The sequence below is a fragment of the Uloborus diversus genome, chromosome 4 (assembly GCF_026930045.1).
Source record: "Uloborus diversus isolate 005 chromosome 4, Udiv.v.3.1, whole genome shotgun sequence".
NCBI classification, from domain to species: Eukaryota; Metazoa; Arthropoda; class Arachnida; order Araneae; family Uloboridae; genus Uloborus; species Uloborus diversus.
Genome location: NC_072734.1, coordinates 137,864,044 through 137,887,348, shown reverse-complemented (window position 1 = coordinate 137,887,348; position 23,305 = coordinate 137,864,044). Strand labels below are relative to the sequence as shown.

General features: G+C 32.2%; 3 protein-coding genes across 5 annotated transcripts in view; all 3 read left to right on the top strand.

Moving 5' to 3' along the window:
- The first annotated feature begins 663 nt into the window (after positions 1-663).
- On the top strand, positions 664-1,505 carry LOC129220855 (zinc finger MYM-type protein 1-like). Its single transcript, XM_054855285.1, has 2 exons — positions 664-1,164; positions 1,362-1,505. The coding sequence occupies exons 1-2, from the start codon at positions 664-666 to the stop codon at positions 1,503-1,505; spliced, it is 645 nt and encodes a 214-aa protein (XP_054711260.1).
- A 10-nt stretch (positions 1,506-1,515) lies between these two features.
- On the top strand, positions 1,516-2,694 carry LOC129220854 (zinc finger MYM-type protein 1-like). The gene has a single exon (XM_054855284.1). The coding sequence runs from the start codon at positions 1,516-1,518 to the stop codon at positions 2,692-2,694; it is 1,179 nt and encodes a 392-aa protein (XP_054711259.1).
- A 15,388-nt stretch (positions 2,695-18,082) lies between these two features.
- Positions 18,083-23,305, top strand: part of LOC129220182 (polyadenylate-binding protein 2-like) — a 65,321-nt gene continuing 60,098 nt past the window's right edge. For all 3 annotated transcript variants that reach the window (XM_054854541.1, XM_054854539.1, XM_054854540.1), the window contains exons 1-2: positions 18,083-18,213; positions 18,485-18,599. In XM_054854541.1, the coding sequence (XP_054710516.1) occupies positions 18,492-18,599 (108 nt within the window). In that variant the 5' untranslated portion in view covers positions 18,083-18,213; positions 18,485-18,491. The remainder of the gene's footprint in view (positions 18,214-18,484; positions 18,600-23,305) is intronic.

Below are 23,305 nucleotides of genomic sequence, written 5' to 3'. Positions count from 1 at the left end.
GAAAGAAAAAGCCGGCCGAGTTGGAACATTTTGTGCAGAAAGTTCAACTCGGCCGGCTCTCCGATTCTCTTCCGATTCTTGAAAAGGAAAATATCTCTTCTCTCCAAAGATTTAGCTATCATGCAGTATCGAATAAATTCTGAAATGAATACTTTGTCTTGTTCTTGAGTTTTAAAACTTAAATCTCTTCATCTGCAAGATGTTGAAACAGAAAACTGTTTTATCTTTTTTCAAAAAAGTTTCTGTGACAGAGAGTTCGTCTTCTATTAAAACAAACAATGATGGTGAATTCGTAGCTAGGATCGAAGAAAACTCTAAGCCTTCAACGAACCAATTACTAAGTAATGAAGATAACACTGAGGAATTTGCAGATGTTGCGAAAGCAACAGAATTTAATAATATGTTATGCGATGATGAATTTTGTGATGAAGAATTGATTACCATAGATGAAGAAAAATCAAAGCCTACTGATGATTTTGAAAGCCAACAACGAGATACCGAAATAAACAATGGTGATCCTGCTAATGGCATAAGATATGAAAATATTACCACTGGTCCTTTTCAGCCGAAAGATTTTAATAAAATTCAGAAATGTCAAGGAAAGTCCAGAAGTTTTGAAGACTCTTGGTACTCTCGGAGTTTCCTTGGCTTGAGTATAGCATTATGAAAGATGCAGCTTTCTGCTACTACTGCAGGTTATTTTGTTGTGAAAAATCAGGTCGGGGTGAAGATAATTTCACAAGAAAAGGGGTTTCGAACTGGAAGAAAGCTTTTGAAAAATTCCGAAAGCATGAAAAATCAGAGATGCATTTGAAATCATTGCAGTTTTGGAATGAGAAGAAAATTAGTGGTAACACCATATGTGGCAATTTGTCTTATGCTCATACAAAGCAAGTGCAACAAAATAGAACGTATTTGAGGTTTGTTATCGAAACTATTTTGTTTTTGGGTAAGCAATGCTTAGCTTTGAGGGGTCATGATGAAACAATGTCTTCTCTGAACAAAGGGAACTTCCTTGAGTTGCTACAGCTTCGTGCTAAAGATAAAGGAGTGGACATTATCCAAATGATGAGCTCAAAAATTCATTCATATAAGAGTGGCCAGATTCAGAACGAAATAATAAATATCATAAAAAACAAGATTGTAGTTGATATTGTTAATGAAGTAATTCTGCGTCTGCTTTTTCAATAATTTGCGACGAAACAACTGACCGTAGCACAAAAGAGCAAGTCAGTATTTGCGTGAGGTAGCCACAGAAAACAGCAGATTCCTTTTTAGTTAAAGAAAGGTTTTTGGGATTTGTTGACGTTGAAGAGACGACGGGAGAAAATTTGCATCGTAATATAAAAAATTATTTGCAGAAAACAGGGATAGATTTGAGCAAACTGCGTGGACAGGCATACGATGGCGCTTCAAATATGAGTGGAAAATTTAACGGAGTTGCTGCAAAATTCAAAGATGAAGAACCAAGAGCACTATACACACTGTCACGCTCATCTTCTTGATTTGTCAGTAATGCGATTCTGTGAAGAAATAAAGGAGCTGAGAAATGCTCTTAGCTTTGTCAATTCATTATATAACTTAATAAATGCATCTGCAAAAAGGTTCGCAATATTTGAAAATATTTGCAAGAAAAGTGAAGGTTCAGTTTTTAGAAGATTTTGTAGTTTGTCCAAAACACGTTGGACAGTTCGTCATCATGCTCTATCAGTGGTGATAGAAAATTTGCAAGAGATAATTCAGACACTACTTAAAATTTCCGATGATTCGTCAGATGTAAAAATAGCTAGTCAAGCAGATGGCTTGCTGACATTAGTAACGAACTTTGAATTTATATTCTGTTTAAAATTTTTGTTCCGTGTTTTAAGTGTGACTGATATTCTGTCAAAAGAAATACAAAGCATAACATTGGACATTTCATCTTTTTTTTCAAAAGTCGAAGCACTGCTACACTGTTTATCATCTGAGAGAAATGATGAGTATTTTAAGCGTATTTGGGAGGAGACTGAGGATGTATGCAACAAACTCTCTTCTGACGGTTTCGAAATTAGACAACCACACCTCCACCGGAAAAGAAAAGTGCCAAGAAGACTTGACGATGGAAATTTCCAATCGGCATTTTTTCCTACTTCTACAGAAGAGGCATACAAAGTTAATATTTACTACCAAGGATTAGACACTACCCTCTTCAATTTAAGACAGAGATTTTCTGAAAATGATTATAGTAAAATCAAAGTTATTTCAGACATACTTCTCAATTTAAAAGATCCCTTAAATGAGTCCTCTGCAGATCGCATTAAAGAATTTTACAAAATGAAATTTGAGGTTACCACACAGCTCCGATTTTATCACAACTATGCAAAATTAAACTTCAACAATCTGTCTCCCACTCTATCAGAATTTGTAAATTCATTCCTGAAACACAACTTATCAACTAGTATCCCTTCTATTTTGGAGCTGCTTGAAGTAGCACGGTCATGGCCTATCACTACAGCAAACGCAGAACGATCGTTTTCCACTCTTCGCCGTCTAAAAACATATTTGAGGACTACTATGGGGCAGGACAGATTAAGCGGATTAGCGTTAATGGCTGTTGAACAGGAGGTTACAGCACAATTGATGGAGCCCAACGAGCTTGACAATCTGGTAGAAAAATTTGCATCCTCAACCGATCGAAGGCTCAATTTCTACTGACATTACAAGGTATTGTAAAACATTTATTTTTGTATGAAAAAAAATTAATGAGAAAAAACCAACATAGTGTTTGTAACAAATATTGCTATAAAAGTCGTAGCACAAACGTAACTTGGAAAACAGAGTTAAATTCGCATAGGAGCTCACAGGGGCCGAGCCGCTAAGCTCCAGTATTGCCTTCCAATTTTTGTTAGATTTTATCATTTTAGGCAAACTTTAAGCCATTTATGTATAAAAGTTAAAACTAAGTTGAGGGAAATGTAGGGTTCTTTCGCTTCTTTTAGTAGAATTTCAGCTATGATTACAAAGAACTGCAATGCAATTGTATTCTTTGATAAGCTATTCTTAAAACCCTGACGTACGTGTATGCACCACTTTTTTACAATAAGAGCTGTAACTAAGATGGGTTTGCTTATTAACTGTTACTACGCATTAGCACAGGAAAAGAATTCAGCCCTATTCGATGCAGGTTTAAAATGCTTCAAAAAATATATTGCAAAATAAATCAAAATTAGATCATTCGTAAAAATTCAAAAAAAAAAAAAAGATGCCGAGCTTAAAGTTACAAATACCTGTTACATACGGACTATATCCGCCAGAATCCGTGAAATACAGTACAAATTTATTCTCAAGAATTTAAGATTTTTTACTTATTTAAAAAAAATTTCCGCCTCAATTAAGAAATAGTCCTTTCTTGAGAATCTGCGACGTTTGTCGACTGCGTGCATTCATTCTTTATATGTCTTTTCTAATAGCAGAACAAGATATTTCTGAATCGGGGGTGTACAAGCTAAAAATAGCCAATTTTATTACTTAGAAATATAAATAGAAGCAGTCATAATTTGACATTAATTACACACACAATCATATATGGAATTGATTTAATGCGTATTTTGAACAGAAGGGAATAACTTTGGTTTTCATTCTTGTTTACTTTTGAGTTTCAAGGAAATGGCCCGGAACCGGACTCAACCTTTAAATAAGAAAGACATCAAATGATGCAGCGACAATAAAATTACTTATTTTCATAACCGTACTTTATAAGTAATATTTTTCAAAAGAATGCTAACACGCTATATTTCCTTTCTAGGGAGATTAAAACAAGCTATCAGTAATCAATGAATTCCTGAAATGGCCACGGCCCACCCGGGGCTGTCGTACCACTTAAGAAGAAGCACAGTAATAATAAACATAAATTGTGAAATCATAATGTTGTTCTAACCTTTTTATAAGATTGTTTATTTAAATTGCTAAATTAAAAATTTTGTGTAGTTAATCAAGAAACACGTATTATTTTGATAAATAAATATTATTTTTAAAATCATACTCACTGTAAGAGCGAAAAACAATATTCCTTCGTTTTAATTAGTGCAAGAAAACTTTTTGAAACTCGTGATTTTTAGCATAAAACCCAACAGGTTTGAACAGAATCTTTGTTTCTTCTAAAATTGAGTCAGCTCAACATACTATTTTTTCTTTCGAGGAATTGTTAATGTGTGTGTGTAGTGTACTGCTATAATCTAAGTTGGTGGGGGGGGGGAGATCTGCCCTGGACGTTAGAGGCCTGTGCCCCCCCAAAATGTTTCGTCACGCTACGCCTCTGCCCCCAACCATTTGTTAAAAATTTTTAAGTTCAAGGTTTGTAGCCACACTTTCCCAAACTTTCAAGGTTTTGAAGCGCTTGATAATGAAATTTGTTTTCTCAAGTATTTTTTTTAGAAACTAATCATGCAATTTTTCGGGAGGTAGGGGCCCTAAGCTATAGGTTGTTTAGCTTATAGGTAAATCTGGCCCTGGGTGTAGGTAAACTGAAGTGATAGGGACCATGTAGTGATGTATCGTCAAGTTGGAAACAAATTTACTACAGAAATAAAATGCTAAACTCATTGTTTTTTTTTTATGATACTGCTAAACACTGTTACAACAGACTGCAAGGAACCACAAATTTTGTTTGTTGTAATGGAATTCAAGTAATGTAATGGCAAATGGATATTTCATTGTATATTCACTGTTATGAGATTTTACTGTATTAACTAGATTCTTTTAGAATCCAATGTTTAGCATTGGTCATATTTTAATCGTCTCTCTGTAAAGTTAGCTGCATTAAATGCAACAAACAAACGGATGTGAGAGCAATAACAGCTTATCTATGCATAATTCAAGTAACCAAAATGGTTAAGTAATCAGTTTCTGCTACTTGTTTTCATTTCAAAAAAAAAAAAAAAAAAAACCCTGAAAAATTTTCTCCCAACTGTACACATTTTGATACAATAATTTTTTTGTTTAAATTTTTAGTATCGTTACTATGCTCAATGTTTTGTTTGAGTTTCCACGAACTTAACTATCTGAAAGTTTCACACTTTCAAAATAGTCAAGCTTTTTCTGTACTTAAAATGTTTTTCCTGCTCTAAGGCACATAGTATTTTATTTTTACACTAGCAAAAATACCTGGCATTGCCTGGGTCAGTAATAGTTATGAGAAAAAATCGTTACTTGCTTTTGTTTTCTGTTTTAAGTGAAAGAATTTAAAACATATCTTTTTTGACATGATTAAAAATTGAGTTTCTTCCTTACCCATAAAATTAAAATAGTAATAAATATAAAGAACAAAATAGTATTGATTTAGAAACGAAAGCACTATATTTAAGCATATACAAATTTCCAAAACATGAAATTATTCTTCTCATGTTTTAAAAGATACTTTTTTTTGATACTTTTTTTTTTAACATGGAGTCTAAAACCTTCTTTGTATGGCTATTGAAGTACGAAGTTTAAAAAAAAAATATAGCCACGATCATAATATCCTTATACTTGCTTTACTTATTTTGGGTAATTTCAATCATTGTGCGCTCTTGGTGCGATTTTACTGAATTTGCTTGAATCGTTTTGGGATACCTTCGATGATGCTCCCCCCTTCTTTCCTTTTACTTTGTAAAACGATATGATATTAATTTTTGTTGAGATATTATCGCCAGGTGCTGAGATACTTTTGGTCACCATAAAATGGGGCTAAAGAGTTTCATCCGAAATGTTTCCAAAATAAGTAGTAAAATTTGGCGATTGTTTGACATTGTGCAAAAAAGAAAAAATGTGCTGTTTATGGATTTGCCTAATTTAGTTGCTGGATTATTTAACACAGTAAAAAAAGTTTTTTTTTTAAAGATTCTTTGATTGGCGATATTTTGTTTACATGGTGAAAGCTGAGAAACATTATGACGCAGTCTTGGGCTTCAAAAACAGCGACGTTGAAAAAAACTGCTAAATGCATCAGCTACAGGGTTGGCTTTTTGCTGGCAGAAACTGGTTTTTGCCCTGCCAGTGGCAGAAACTGGTTATAACCGGTAAAAACCGGCAGAAACTGGCAAAAACTAGAAAATGCTTTTAATAGCTCTAGTAATTACTTAATGACAGTCAGTTAAGTAAAATAAAAAATATAACATCATTTCGTTATTGCAAAAACTTAATATAATAGTTATTTAATAATTAATGTAAAAATATGCTAAATAACAAGACTGACATTTCCAAAGCAAAGTAAAATGTATCATAGTTGAAATTGCTATGTATTAGAAATTTTAGCCTTGTAATGTAAGTAACAAATTTTACAGTTTGTTTATAATTATTTTGTTTGCATTCAATATTAAGTGTAATATATCAAATATTTAAATAAATACATATTTTTTTTATTTCATTAAACTCTAAAATTCAGGAACTTGTCATTTTACACTTAATATAACTGAATAAAGCTATTCTCAAAGAGCTCCTGCTGCAGCAACTTACAGCGCTGATTTAGCGAAAAATGCAATAATAGAGCTTGAAACGAAATTTGACTGCAAAGTAATATCTTTAGTAACTAATAATGAACACAAGATGGAGTTAATGAGGAAAATTATTGAAGAAGAAATGCCATGTGTTACAACTTATGGGTGTTCAACTCATTACTTAAATCTTCTTGGACTGGATATCACACCAGATTCTCTCATTAAACATGTGGTTTCAGTCCAGAAATATTTCAGAAACCATCACAGGCAAGGAGCTTGGCTAAAGGAGTACCCAAAAGCTGTGAAACCACATATACCTTGTAATACACGGTAGAATAGCCAGGTGGACTGCTTCGAGTCGTTTATGAAGAATCACCCATATTATTTACAAATACTAGAAGAACATGAAGATGATATTCATGACAAAGGTATTGTTCAGATTATAAATAATCAGATGATTCACACAGAAGTTAAACACTTGCTGCTGCAGATAAAACCTGTTGCTATTGCTCTGGATTCAGTTCAAAAAGAGAACTCCTCAATTGCAGATGCTTGCGATGTTTGGATTCATTTAACAAAAGACGCTCTTATGTGTGCTTTTGAGAAGGAAGTGATGCACAGATTTAATCAAGCAGTTACTGATAATCATTTACTCGCCTATATGCTCCATCCAAAGTATTTGGGAGTAAATTTATCATGTAATCAAGAAGAACGTGCCCGAACTTTACTCGCAAATATTAACCCTGATTATGTACCTTATACCATAGCTTTACAAAACAAATTGGCCCCTTTTCCCGAAACCTATTTTTCCAATCAAGTTGTAACAACTACTCCAGATACCGCATGGTGGTTCAATTTGAAAAAATGTGCTATAGATGAAAGTTTTGTGAATCTTGCTTGTTCTTTGATGATAATGCCAGCTAATTCTGCTGGGATTGAAAGAATCTTCTCAAATTTCTCCTTTGTGCACAACAAATTGAGAAACTGTTTAGGTTTAGAAACAGCGTCAAAACTTGTATTTTGTTACAGGCTGCTGCAGTGTGAAAACAACGTAAAACTTGATTTTGAATGGTAATAGTGTTGTAAATAAATTGTATTTTGGTTAATATTTAATTATTTTTCTTATACATTTTCTATTGTACGTCAGGAATTGCATTTATGTCATTTTTTGAGTTTCTGCCATAAATGTGGCAGAAAGGGGTTTTTGCCATGCCGGTTTTAACCGGTTTCTACCAGTGGTTTTTACCGCCTCGGCAGAAACCTGCCAACCCTGATCAGCTATGGAAATTTTCTGCAAAAATTTCGGCGATCTGCTGGTTTATTGGATAATGAGTAAGTGTTCAATCAGCATAAATAATAATAAAAACCATTAATTACATTAAAGTTCCGTTTAAATGGAAAATCATGTATTATTTGCCAATCTTATGCAAAAATCTTACTTCAAGATTTGAATTCAGAAAAGCCTTGAACAGTCACGAAAAGCAAAGATAGTCAACAATACAACAATTGCCGCAATCGACAGGGAGTTGAGATGATACACTAAATACTGTATTGAGTTGAGGAAAGCCTTCGAACATGGAACTAAAAAGCTCATAACTCGTTTTTCACTCTACTTAGAAATTTCGAATAGGTGCCATCTTTAGCAGAAAAATCAGAGCTTTCGATGGATATATAATGTAAATATGTGCAAGTATTTTTTCATCCCCATATTAGAGAATTCATACGAAAATTCTGTTTTATTGTCCCACTAAGGGGGTTTTGCCCCCCATAACGGGGCGAAAACTACCATATGTGTTATTCTGATGCATAAGCTATATTATTGTAAAGTTTCATCAAAATCCGTTCAGTAGTTTTTGCGTGAAAGAGTAACAAACATCCATACATCCATACAGACAAACTTTCGCATATATAATAGTAGTAAGATTCCATTTTCAGGGTGTTACAAAATGAATTGACAGTTTTCAAAATGGAATTAAAGAAGATTCAGTGAGATATTAAATTTATTCTTGCAGAATATGAAACTAGTATAGTGCATTCAGGGAGAGTTGATAGTGGAAGTAAACAAAAAGGGTTCCTATTTGGTGTCAACATTTTCTACTTTCATGAATTACTCATTCGACTGGCGATTCTGCTCAGGAGCATTTCGCTTATTCAATTGGTGGTTTTTGCCATCCCATCGCCAATCAGACAACAGTACTGCCAAGTGTCTGATACATGTTACTTTGTTTACTTTCACTATAAGTTCTTACTGAATTCACTATAAATCAAATCTGAATTTGTTATAGTTCATTTTTGTTTATAGTACAAAATTCTAATGGTAAGTGCAGGCCCGTCATTTAGGGAAATAATTTGCACCGTGGCTTTGGGAAATTAATGTGTTTACATGCAAGTGGGCAAGATTTTTGCTGTTTTTTTTTTGTATTATTTATAAACGTAATACAATTTTGATATTTTATGTAAAAACTCATAACAAACATTAATTTAAGAAGTATGGCTTAGTACATAGAATTTTTTTTTCATTTCAACTTCAGAAGATATAAGACATTCAAAAGAAAACTATGTGGACATGGATTAAAGTAAATCTCTGGGATCTTTAAGCAGAAAGAAAAAAAGTTTTATTCTTTCCAGCGATGAGCACAGTCACAACATTTATAAAATGTAGTCATTGGTTCATCTGCAGAACGTGTTTGTATTTGTAAGAAGTATGCCTTATTGTGACCGCATTTGGGGCAAGTCTCTTCAGTGGAATCTACATTTTCCCATGCTTTTGCTCCACCTAAAACATCATCCACTTCTTTCAATTTCGGATAAAGGCGGCTGCAGACTCTTCTTTTTACATTATGAATGTAAGGGCACGTACTGCAGACAAAGCGATAGCAACACATTCCTTCCTCTGCAACCAGGATATTACCACATGTAGGACAAAACATCAACATGGTGCAAATTGTTAGGTAAAGTTTCAATTTTTTTTTTTGCATACAAATTCTCCCAAGGATCAGCTATTCAAATAGTATATTGAAAAAGCAAGAATCTGCAAGAAAAATAAATAACATGGTTGAATTTAAAACAAAAGAAATGTTTCCACAATCTTGCTGCAAATGACAAATAATATTAAAATGTTTACAATTGTATAATAAAAAATATACACTGAAAAGAAATACAAAATACAAATAGCAATAAAAAATGCAGACACAAGTTTCTCGGCTGCCAGGAACACTTTTTCCAATGCAAGCAAACTTCTGGATGAAGAGGCATCTGACATAACTTTTTTTTTTTAAATGTATTTTTATCCATAAGTTCATCTCTTCAAAATGAAAAAGTTGTTTTTAAACGAGAGCAAATCAAATATAAACTGGAATTAGAATAACTCATGGGTCATTCTTCAAAAAGTGTAACTTTTCTGTCACACACCTTTTACAATAAAAACTTTAAGGAACAATTCATTTAACAATGGTTTTTAATTTCACGGAAAATATATCTATTTAAACCTGCCAACAATTTTTTAATAATAATTTTTATTTTAGTATATTGTTTGTTCACAACATGTAAATTCTCACCTCTGTGGCATGTCACACACCTTGTGTGACTTTATGTTGCTTAATAACTTGTTTAATTTAAAGTATATAATTATTTATTAATTATTCCTTTCACAAGCATCTCAAATACTAATTGTTTAAGTATGTTTAATTTTTTTTTATACAGTAGAAGACCGTTATAACGCCGACCTGTATAACGTAATTCTCTATAAACCGCACTACTTTTCAGAAGTAAACAATAGGTTTTGAAGTTTAAAAAATTCCTCTGTTTTGCTTTGCAAAAGTAAAAATTGTTAGGCAAATTAAATTTTGAAAGTTTTTCAACTTTCCATCTTATTTCAAAGCTTTTAAATTGAAAATTAGTACTCATAGTAAACAGAAAATACCAGATGGCTCTTGAAAATGCAGCTGTTATGCAAACCATGAAGCTATCAGAAGGCCAGGATTTTGATTGTGAAACATATTTATTTGTGAATAACTAATTGTAATATTGGTGCTTTCATACTCATTGCAGATAAAACTCATTCTGAAGTGCTAATATATAGATAGATTCTGAATATTAGTTTCAAGATTTGTGAAATGATCTATATAACGCAAAACACTGTATAACACAAAAGCTCTTGTCCCAAGGTGTGCGTTATAACGGTCTTCTACTGTATTGTGTTTTAGTAGGACAAGGTGTCATGTCACACAATAAATTCTCACCTCCGCTACCTAAAATCAAAATGCCGTTCCTTATTAACACGTGGCAGTAATGACGTCAAATTTTACTTTCCATGTTACAAAGCAGCCTCCTTGTTTATTTTCAGCTATAGTTGAAGTTGTGAGATTTTTGTCAAAAAACAAGAAGATAGATTTTGCTTTAAAAACTTAGTATGGTTATTCTTACTTCTCACTTCCATGAACTTGAATTTCAGGGACATAAATTAATGTAAAAAAATAAGTAAACATGTTTTCATATGCTTAAAACGTGCAAATTGTAACAACGAAGAAAAAAAAACATTTCCTTGAAAAATGTATCTACTAGGCCTATATTAATGAAAAATTCCTCACCTCTGTGAAAGACTTTTATCTATGTCATTATTTTTGAGGTGAAAATAAATGATGGAGGGAAAATACATCAATAATAGGCATTCTACTAAAATTATAAATTTCCAGTATATCCTCAAATTTACTAAAAACTTTTTTTAAATATACATTTGAAACTAAAAATCAAGTTATACTTTAATTAAGAGAGTTAATATTATATTCTTGCTAATCATTAAAATGACTAATTGCTTGCACAATTAACAAAATTACTACTTTAACATGAAATTGGCCTCAATTTCTAAATATTAAAAGTTTTCTTTTTTTAATTTCCATGAACAAGGCATTTATTTATTTTTTTATTTATGAGTCAAATAATTGGAACTTAGCTGGGCCATTGTTTATGTTTACTTATAGTAGGTAACACTTCCATTTAAGAATGAAAAAAAGAAAAGGTTTTAAATTGAAAAATATGTGTTCAAAAGTTACATTTTCTGGAGAATAACCCTCATATTAAATTTTTTTATCATTGAAAATTACTCATAAAATAGTTCACGCTCATTTAAATTCCATTGAATTCTGTACCTCAGAACACAGCGTAACATTTTTTTTTTTAAAATAAACATTGCATTACAATTAGCAAGTTTTAAAACATTACAGTGCCAGCAAAAAAAAAAAAAAAAAGGTATTTACATTTGGTTGGCAATTAAAAACTACTAAAGAAACATAATAATAAAATTTGAAATTAAAATATTGAAAATTTGATGAAATATGAATGTTTAAAGCAGTTGAACTTTCACTGTGCATTCTAGGGTTGTTTGGATTCAACCACGTTGGTTTAAACCAAATGGTTTTTTTTTTAAATCCATTGGCTTTTTTAAAATTTTTTTTTGTTTGAAAAACTAATCTGTTTTCCCTAAAAAGTTTGCAAACTTTTAAAATGTTATTGGAAAATACAAAATCCAATTAATGCAAATTAACCAGCCCAGCTTTAGAGACAAGTTACAGATCAAAAGATTTGCAAACTTGGGTTTTTTTTTAGTGCAAATCTGCAAAGCTTTTTCTTCTGTTTTTAAATAAATGCAAGATGCCTAACTAATGCAACTTTTCCTATTAGGTACACAAATACAGAGACCAACTAAGTTTTTCTAAACTCAGAAAAAGTGCAAGTAGTTTGTTGTCTTTATTTATGTTTTAATTAATTTATTTATTTTCAGCCCAAAAAGCATATGGATGGCAAACCTTCTTTTTTACTATAATTTGCTTCATTACTTAAGATTTATTGATGTAAGTCATTTATCGATCTGCAATCCGTAGTATACAGTGAAACCCCGATTTTACATCCTCCGAATTTACATTTTTTGCAGGAGGTTCCTTTAGCAGGAGCCTTTTACGTATTTCCGTTATTTTAAGTGTTTTTTTTTTTAACCCAGTCCCTTGAGAAACATAAAATTAGGATTTCATTTTATATATAACTGTGACGAATATTTCAATGAAAAGAAAAGAAGAAAAAAACTGAGTGCAGGCATAAATTGGCTCTGAACACTTTTTGGCATGTGCGTTTTATCTAGGATGAAGTCATAGCAAGAAAAAAAAGATGCATCAAATTTATAAAGCATAAAATATACCTGCTCTTATAATAAAATATAATGCCAAATTAACATTAATTTTTATGCAGTCTTTATTATTGTAAACTATTAAAAGAATCTTTTCATGATTTGAATTTGTACACTGTAGAAAGTAAGGAATTCATTAGGATGGGAAAAGACTTTAACGTTTCCACGAAGCTTTTAATTCTAATTTTTTTTGTTTTTAAATAAAGACATTTTATTCCTAAGCACATTGAAACGGGAAAAATAATGCCTACAGTGAAAAACATAATGATTTTCTTAAAGCTTGTTCCTCCTATTTGTCAAAGTGTGCGAAAACCTTCGAATAAAGTTTGTATTTTTGAAAGAAATGCTTGTATTTCCGTTGATATAAAAGATACTTTCACGAAAATATAAAAATAAATTCTACGTTGTTTGTACCGCCAGAAAAATCTTTACATTTGGTTGGCAAATCATAGGCGGATTTAGGACTGAGTTCCTGGGGGGGCAGGATTTTTTTTTTTTTTGGAGAAACATTTTTAATTGCCCTCCACCTCCCATGTTTTTGGCTGTTTTCTGTGATGCGTAAGGCCATTCTTTACTTTTTTATGTGTCGTTTTCATTACTGTGTGTAATCATGCTGTCATTTTTAAATTGACCTTAAAAGAGAGGGGGCTGGTATGAAAAGAGTAATGCAGTGCTCCCTTTTAAGTGGGATATAGAATATCTCCAGTTTTAGGGGACCCGGGGGTTACTCCCCCGGAGGAAATTATCTAAAATAGATATAAAATTCTGCATTTTGAAGTCTTATAAGGGTTAATTGGAAATAATAGGTAAATAATTTTTTTTTTTAAAGTTTTACGCTTTAAAAGTGCTTTGTAGGGTTGCCATTGGCGACTAAAAAGGCGACTTTTGCGACTATTTCTTACCTTAGGCGACTATGGCAACTTTTTTGGCAAAAAACAGGCCAAAAACGACTATTTTTAAAAAAAACGGCGACTTTTTGCAATAAAAAGCGACTATTTTTTCATATTTTATGAAATTTATTGAAAAAGAATTTGGAAGAACGATTTTGAGCCAACCAGTTGCATTCTAACACACTATGGAGATTGCATCATACAGTTTTCAGCCAATAGCGTTTTGCCGCGGCGAACGCGTCGATCTACTGATAGATCGCCGGTTTTTGTCTTGGTTTTTAAATACTTTTTTCCCAATTTTTCTCGGAAATTTTAAAATTTTCAAATCAATCAAATTTTTAAGTTAAACTATCAATTTTTTTAAAGGATAAAATTACTTTAATATGCCTCCCACCATTCTACCCGAAAAAAAATCGTAAGTTCTGCGAAACCAAAACTAAAAACATAATGCACATTGTGATTTTTTTCCCCCTAAAGCTCAATTTTCGTTTTCTGTAATAAAATTGCATTATTAATAATGATCTCCAGTGCTTTGACTTAAGTTATCCTAATTTGTACGGCAAAAAACTAAAGTCGTTCTTGTTTGTTAACATTCTAGTGTCGAACACGTGCTTCGCCGAAAATTGCATGCCGTGTTCGAAATTTAAATCTTTTAGCATCCGGTTAGTGTTTAAACTATTTTAAAAGGTCTTAGATATTTTAAATTATGCAATCTTAGGGCAATTTATTTTGGTTTTTATTTCAATAATTTCTTAATTTTTTTAAAACTTTGTTCTTAAGTTGTTATTAGTTACGTACATACATTGTATACATTGTTTTGCTGACGATGTAAAAGTTATGGGGATTGTCGAAAATGAAGAACAAGTAAAACAGCTGCAAAAGGATTTAGATCATATTACTAAGTGGGCAGATAAATGGGGTATGGCAGTTAATGTAGGGAAATGTCAAGTGCTACACTTAGGTCATGGAAATAAGTGTATGAGATATCGTTTACAGGGTTCAGTCATAAATCAGGCAGAAAATGTTATGGATCTGGGTGTCTTTATAAATCAGGACTTCAAGTTTAGTCAACAGTGCAGTATTGCTAGTAACAAAGCCAACAAAATGCTTGGGTTCATCAATAGATCTATTTCAAACAAATCTAAGAAAGTTCTTCTGCCTTTATATAGGAGTTTAGTAAGACCTCATTTGGAGTATGCTCTTCAGTTTTGGTCGCCTTATCTGAAGAAAGATATTTTTGTATTGGAAAGGGTTCAAAGAAGGGTAACTAAATTAGTAAAGGGACTCTCAGATTTAGATTATGATACCAGACTTAATAGGCTTAACATGTATAGCCTGGAGCAAAGGAGAGTCAAAGGGGACATGATTCAGTTATTTAAATTTATCAAAATGAAAGATGTAAATGGATTAAATTTTTGCGGGGAAAGCAGGACAAGGGGTCATTGTTTTAAGCTATTTAAATCTCAGGCTAACTTGGAAATCAGGAAAAACTACTACTTTAGCAGGGTCGTGGGCACTTGGAATAGCTTACCGGAAGAGGCGGTAATGAGCAAGGGAGTGGATAGCTTTAAGAGGGCCATTGATCTTCACTGGGGACTAATTAATTGACTAGGACCAGCCTAGCTGGGCCCAGAGCCTGTTGCTGGTCGTCACATTTGTATTTGTATTGTATTTATTTGTATTTTCGTACAAAATCGAAATGTCAAGCTAGCAAACTTGTTTATCTTCAAATTTATTCCCAAAATAAATATTTTCAGAGCTACTCTAATTTAATTTTCTTGTTTTTTCAAGTTCACATAGAAATGAACGTAACTAAAAATTGAACTCTAGGAGAAATTCATATGAAAATGAAAATTTGACTCCTTTTAGCTGGAAACTGCTTCAAGTGATCACTAATAGCATTAAAATGTAAAAAAATGAAATGAAAAGTGATTTAACAATTAACAACTGTCATAAATTTACTTGAATGTTCATGTATTGGTTTGCAATAATTAAGTTTAGCTTATTAGGTAATTTAAAATGTGTTTTCACATGTAGAAGTCTGATAACATTACGTCAGCATCTGCTAAAACAAAAAAACCTGTCACTACAGGAACATAAACTGGGTCCTTGCCCTAAAAGTTAGGCTAAGAAGTAGAACTGGCCCTGCCATTATTTAAGAATTTTTTAAGATGTTTTGCTTGACGTTGTCATGGTGCCATGTTCACATGTGCCCCCCTCCCCTATACTATAGTTTGTTGTTTACTTTGCTTATTTCAAAAGCCATTTTACCTATTACATTAATTACTTTCCCTATATAGCTATTGCTTAATTATTACATTTAAATAGTAGTATGAAAAAACTGTCTCATTTTAGTTCACAGTTCTTATTTTAAAAAAAGACTAGACTTTGAAGTATACAAATCAACGATCAGCATTGAAAAAAAAAATCAACATTTAAATGTATTGACAATTTTAAATTTAAAATGCATGGGAAAATGTCAATACTGTCTGACTGTCTCCCCAACTTAAATACTTTGAAGACTCATGAATATGTTTTACATTTTTTACTTATTAATAATGAAAAAGAGAACAAAATACATCATTTATTATATGCTTTTACTAAGAATTTTAAATAATACTTTTTTTCAAAAATTAAGAATTTTGAAGAAATATTTTTTTTCATAAGAATTCTTAATTTTTTACACTATAAACTTTAATGCGTCACTTTAGTTTTTATATTGCCTCAAGCAGGACTTTTAAAAATATAGTAAGCCTCACAGACCCTAGAAGATGCGTTACTTTATTTAAAGTTTACTTTCATGCAAAGAAGAACATTCTTCGAATACTGAAAGTTATTTTATAGCCAATTTGCACCACCTATAGAACTTGATTGCCCTTTTTTCTACTTGGGGCAATATTCACAAAACACCTGAAGACACATGCAAAATGATATGGATAACAAAAAGTATAAATAATGTGAAAAAGTTAATCTTGAAAAAAAATATTATGTTTGGAAAAATAAGTTTTTATTTTCTTATAGTTACTATAGGTAGTCATCTTTTGATTGTGTGACACAATGTATTTTTTGAATTTGTAAGTATTTAAAAAATATTGGAAACATCAACTTCATTACTATTTTGAGGGTTGCTTTTTTGAAGTAGTAGTTCCAGTAAAAAATGTTGAATGATGTTAAAACACATGTTAGATCTAAGAAATTAAGTTTTGATTTTTTTCTTTTTTTGCATTTACTATAAATAGCTATGTTTTAAGATTTTCTGTTGTGTGATTTTGTTACACTAAGTATTTTTTGAATTTGTAAATAGTTAAAAGATATTGGAAAAAGCAACTAAATGGGTGAAAAAAGCAACTTAATCATGGTGCTGAGGAGACTATTTAGGCGACTTTTTTTTACAATTTAGGCTACTAAAGCAACTATTTTGAAGCAAAATTTGGATGGCAACCCTAGCTTTGTGATGCAAGTTAATACTTTAAAAGAAATGGTGCACAGATTTAGAGAATAGGTATCAAGAGAGTAACATACTACCCATTTGAACAATTCTTAATTTATACACTTGATAAGAAGTAAAATTGAAGCACACTTTGCTTAGGAGTTTCAAAGACTTGTCTAATTATTTTCAAGGTTTGGTTGGTTAGATTGGGTTTTTGGTTCAAGAGCCCTTGTAGGCTATACTGCGCCAATTCTTTTCAGGTATTTTAGAACCTATTAATAATTTGCACTTTCCAGCCTCTGAAATTGAGTAGTAGATTATACACTTGTACAGTATTGTTCAAACTTTGTAAGAAACGGCTATTTTAAGTTTAAAAGAAAAAATAAACTTTAATTTCTTATTCAAAAAAGAAAAAATCATGATTTTTTTTTTGTTATAAGATTTTGGAAGATAAGTTGTTACTATATAAACTCCTCCCAAAACTGACCCCCCATAAATCAGCCCATGTGGCAAATAAAAACTTTACATGCAAAATTTTTTTGTCATGATTTTGCTTGGCAATGTTCCCTATTGATTGGCCGAATACCAAATATTTTAGCTATTTATTTTTAATAGGGTCTGGAAATAAGAGTTTTTCTTTATTTCCAGAAAAGATAAACAAAACTAACTCCAAAAGGAAAAATTTGTGCAAAAATAGAAGACATATCTTCAACTCGCATAACTTAGTAGGGAAAAACACAAGGGTAGAAATTTGAATTCTGCCAAAAAATAAAGAAAATATTAAAGTTTAGAAAACCAACAATTTGTTTTCCACCTCGTAAACTTATTATTTTGTTACCTTACGCCAAATTTATACATTTATTAATTAATATTCTCACTTCTAGCCGCACTCCTTTCATTGTGTTTACAAACATTTCAAAACAAATTTGCTGATTGCCAATGATCGAAGATAAATAAACTGTTACATCTTTATATGCATCTAAAGAAAACTCAGACTAGAAAAAACATCTTTAAAGATAATTTATTGATCTATTGATGCATCGTAGATGCCTAACTTGTTTCTAAAATTTCTAATTCTGAGAAGCTGAAAAATATAATCGAAATCGTGTTATTGCACCCCCCCCCCCCCCCGCGAGCGGCGAATTATCTGCAAGGCTGCAAACAGGAACAAGAACGGTGGACGTATTTGTTTAAAAGAATTATTAAATTGTTATAGCATAAGTGTTAAAATACCTGCTCTTTATTTGCTAATATTATTTGAAGGTATATTGCTATTTTTACATGTAATTTCTCTGAGTAATGTAAGGAACATGTGTTATCAGTTTAAATATTTGTTATGTTTACGTATATTGTAATATTCTCGAAGTAATTTGTCTTGAACATTTTATTTTGCAATTTTCGTTTTGTTCGATAGTATTTTCTGTTGTGATGTCTGATTTTTTCCCCTCTCGTTTTTCCTGGTAACTCATTATTCTCTTGTAAAAGTTTTTCCCATAGCAATTTATTACAACCTATTCCTTTCACTTCTATTAAGCTGAAACATGTCAGAAGAAATTACAGAAGTTGACGATAGTATCTTCAACGCGTCTGTGGACAGCGTTCAGAATGGCGATGATATATCTCTTAATCCAATGGAAGATGGTGATCCGGTAAGATAAAAACTAGTGCCATTTTTATATTTCTATATAATTGCCAAAATAGAATTGAAACATGCATTTTCAGCGCCAAAAAAGAACAAAATGTGTGTGTGTACCGTGTAATTTTCTTACTTTAAAGTCGCAATTGTGCAGTAGAAAAAAGTTTATAAGGTTAAGGCCCTGAAAATTGATACGTTGTCAATGTTAAAAGAGACTCTCTTTCAAAAATCCGCTTTAATACTTCTTTACTCTACCACTTTAATCTTAAAACAGATCATAGGCGTCGGAGCCGGGGGAGCTGGGGGAGCTTGAGCTCCCTCTGGAATATTTCAGACCGGCTCAGCTCCCCCGGAGCAATTTTCGCACAGCAGCTTTCTGTCATATTGTTTACCTCAAACCTGATTTTAAAAATGTGATCTGTCTTTTCTAAGAATTTCCACCCAATAAGCAACAAAAACAGGCGACAGACGGAGTGGTCAGTGCACTTGAGTCCACCTTCACCCTTTTCTCACCGTTTACACACCTCTTGATTCCCAGAAAAAGATCAAAAGAATTTTAGACAAGCTATCCTACCGGCTGCGGAAAAGTGGGCTTTGCCCCGGGGCCTGCAAAAATCAGTACCAGTACCGATAGGGGTTTGCTCCCCACCTTGAGCTCGTGTTTCGAGAGCGGCATCGCAGTTTAGTTCACATTCTTATTAGTTTTGCCTCGCATGCGGTTTTTTTTTTTTTTTTTGTGTCGTGTGATCACAAAAAGGATAGTGAGTCAGTTTTGCATTTAAATATGAATAATATGGAAGGTGATACAGACATAACTATAAAAAAGGTTACTAAGGTAAGCAACATGTTCAAATCAAGTGATTTCAACTTTCCAGAAACTTATCTCATTTTAAAATATCTGACTTCTTAGGCACAATGTAAAGAATTTCCAGCGGAGTCCTTTGAAACTGGTTGATTAAAATAAACTTGCAAAATTTTACATGAAAGTTAAACTAAAAGGCCAAGTGGTATTGTTCTTTATTCATTGCAATTAACTACATTAAAAAATAAATATAAAAAAAGAACTCGGGGGAGGGGGGGAATCCCTATTTTCAAACAAATTTATTTATTTTTTACTCCGTCGTTTATTTCTCCCTTTTATCATTTTTTAATTCCTTCATAAAAAGTTAAGCCCCGAACAAAGAAAATTCTTTAAAGATTTCCCAAAAGTCTAATTATGTAGTTACAAAGCAATAAACAGTCCTAAATTAATTTTCGAGGGATCATGAACGTATATATATTTCGGGTTTAAATTCTATGTTTTGATCAAAAAGTACCATCAGATCGCAAAAAGGTCATTGTTCGATGATCTATCGAAACCGAAAGTAATCCGTTTCCCAGTGTTGCCAGATGGTCAAATCCAGATTTGCCCAATTCCCATCCAACTTTTCCCCAAAAAGCGATGTTTTCTACCAAAATTCCCCAAATGCAAAAATTATTTTTCCACTAATATTTTCATAAAATGAATCGACTTCCTCTAATATTTTTGTCTGTTGAAATTTTTTTTTTCCCCAAATAGCCAAATTTTCTTATCAAATTCCCCAACTTTTTTTTCCCCATTTTCGCTTTTTTTTGTCTTCTCTATCTTTATCTTTCTTTATCTTTACTAATAATAAAGCTGAAAGTCTCTCTGTCTGGATATCTCTCTGTCCGGATCTCTTTCTGTCTGTCAGGATCTCTAACGCGCATATAGTGCCAAGACCGTTTCGGCTGATTTTCATGAAATTTGGCAAAGAATTAGTTTGTATCATGGGGGTGTGCACCTTTAAGAGATTTTTTGAAAATTTGATTTTGTTCTTTTTCTATTCCAATTTTAAAAACATGTTCCCGAGCAAAATTATCATAAGATGGACGAGTAAATTACCAAGTTATAACGTGGAACCGTAACGTGGGCATGCCAATTGGCGAGAAATTCATCATGCATTATTTGTAAATATACAGGGGGACGAAAAGACCTTTTAATATTCTACTACGGGCAAAGCCGTGCGAGTGCCACTAGTCATAAATACAAGCGCCTGACCAAGAGATAAGAAAAAAACCAAATATTTTTTTCTATTCACATTTACTACTCTGCTTTTGTACGTACATTTAAACTATGATTTTTGTATATAATTTATCCAAGAACACTCTTCATCACACTTATTTTTACCTGTTTCATGTATCAACTAGTTACTCACGCAGAACATTAATGCGAATTCCATAGCATAATATTCCACTTAATGCGAAATTCGAATTCCAAAAAAGCTAACCCAACGCTATTTGATACAAACAATGTTCCCACTACTTCTTGACGCGAATTTAAATATGAAAAAAAATCTTTTTTCCCCCCAAGGAAAAATTTTTTCCCCAGGTATTCCCCAAGGAAAATATTATTCCCCAAAGAATTCCCCTCAAAACCCATTTCCCCAAAATTTCCCCAGAGAGCAGCAAATTTCCCCAAAATGGGGAAAATTCCCCCAATCTGGCAACACTGCCGTTTCCAGATAGAGAACCCGTAGCGCCCGAAATAGATATTGTTCAAACAAATTTTTTATTTATTTTTTGATGTTAAATATTATCAAAAGAAACGACATAAATCAGCGCCATACTCAGAAATTAATTTTGGGGGCGCAAATCATTGCTGTGATAAAAAAAAAACGCAATTTTTAGAACTATCCCACGGTAAAAAATTTAAAAGAAAAAATGTGCCCATTACTTTCATTTTAAACCGTCAGGGATAGATTTTTTTCATGAAGTTGTAAAACTGCAAAGATAAATATCTTTCAAAGAATACTAAAGGTACTTACACAACAGGAACAAAAATTCACATAAATCAAAATCGGTGAAATCTTTACTATTATAATATTCTTAAAATCTTTCAATGTTTATAAAAACAGTTGTGTGTAAAAATCTGTTTTAATAGGTGCGAGTTGATTGAAATGAAAAATTTTGAACATAATACTTTACGAAGTTAGAGTTATTCATATTTTTTGCTTTTCCTTTACTATTTTTTTGTCACTTATAGATATATTTCCATGCCAAAATTGTAACTTTTCATTTATTATTTTTCATTTGTTAAAAAAATCTCCTACAATATTTTAGTTTCTCTCAAAGACTTTTACTAAAATTTATCGGAACAATAAAATATATAACGAACACTTCATTTTAACACATTTCTAACGTTCTGTTTCTCCACCCTAATGTTTCATCCTTTTCCCTTTTCCTAGTTCTCAGAAAATAAGAGAGTCTTCTAATGCTACTCTGCCAATGTCCTCCCTTTCCTTCAAAATTATTACAAAGCGCGTCAAATTTTGTTTTCAGGACTTGGTTCCCTGAAAATTTCCGAAAGAGAGTCCCTGAATACCTTGTTCTCCAACAACATGGGAAATTAAATGATATTCCGTTTTTGATAATTTAATTTGAAAAAATTACTCGGCCCTAACCAGGGCTTGATTACCTCACAGGCCAATTAGACCTGAGCCTAATTGGCCTGGCCTAAGGGGCCCCAAATTACTGAAAGAATTACGCATAGCATTACAACTATACAAAAAAAATCCATGTATTTTTAAAAGTAATAATAAAAAAATAATGACTTTTCATTTAGAAAAGAACTTCCTTAAAGGAGAATTTTTATTAATTCTGCCAATAGTGAATTTACCATGCCACAATTTTGAGTGCCCCAAAGGGGATTCCTGAATGCACATGATAAATAATTTACATAGTTCTTTAGCCCACGGAAATGCATTCCGACAGGGCTAATAGAGTCTTCAGGGAGCCCTGAAATTATTGCAGGCCTAGGGCCTCACATTTTGTTATTCGGGACCTGCCCCTAACGCTGACAAATATCATCCGCAGTCACGTTTTTTAGAGATTATAAGGTACAGATGTGATATACCCCCCCATTTGGCGACATTCGATTTTTTTGCACAAAATTAAAATATTTTTCTCGCCAATGAGGCGATAATTTTTTATGCATGGCATCCCTGGCCAAACTAACCTGTGTTTAGCAACCCGAAGGCAATCTTACAGATCTGTTCAAACTTGTTAACTTGGGTTGTTTGGGTTTCACGCAGGAGAGATACGTGGTGTTGTTCGTGCAATATACTTTACAGGAATGCTTATTTTGTGTTAGTTTAAATTCAGTAGTTGTGTTTTGAAGTAAAAACATTAGAAAATGCCAGTTTCTTCAAACTTGAAGGTTAATTAAAAGTTAACTCCAACGTGGTGTGTATCTGTAGTGTGCCATTGTCATATGATGTATTGTTTTAGACTGAGTGTGAATATTTATACCATATAAAAAGGTAAGTTCTTTATTTTAGAATTCAAAAAAAACCTCTCATTTCCAAAATTCTTTGTTTTTACAAATCCTTGAGGGGTTCTTGTAGTTTTTAACTTTATTTTTACTGTATGTAAATTAATTTTACAGAAATAGTACGGTTATTTTGTTCTAAAAGTTAATTCTTATCGATGCCACGAATTATTTAGACATTCTATTAACGTGCCTCCTTTAGGTACTGAATTTTATGTTAACAATTGAAAGTTCTTTCGGTTGTACTCTTAAAAATGCTGAATTTTATTAATAAATCTGCACAATAATGGTGCATATTTCACACTTAAAACTGTGTCATTACTGTACACTGAACGGAAGGAGCCACCCTTGGGTGTCTCCATGAAAATATACATAACTGTGACCATACTCCG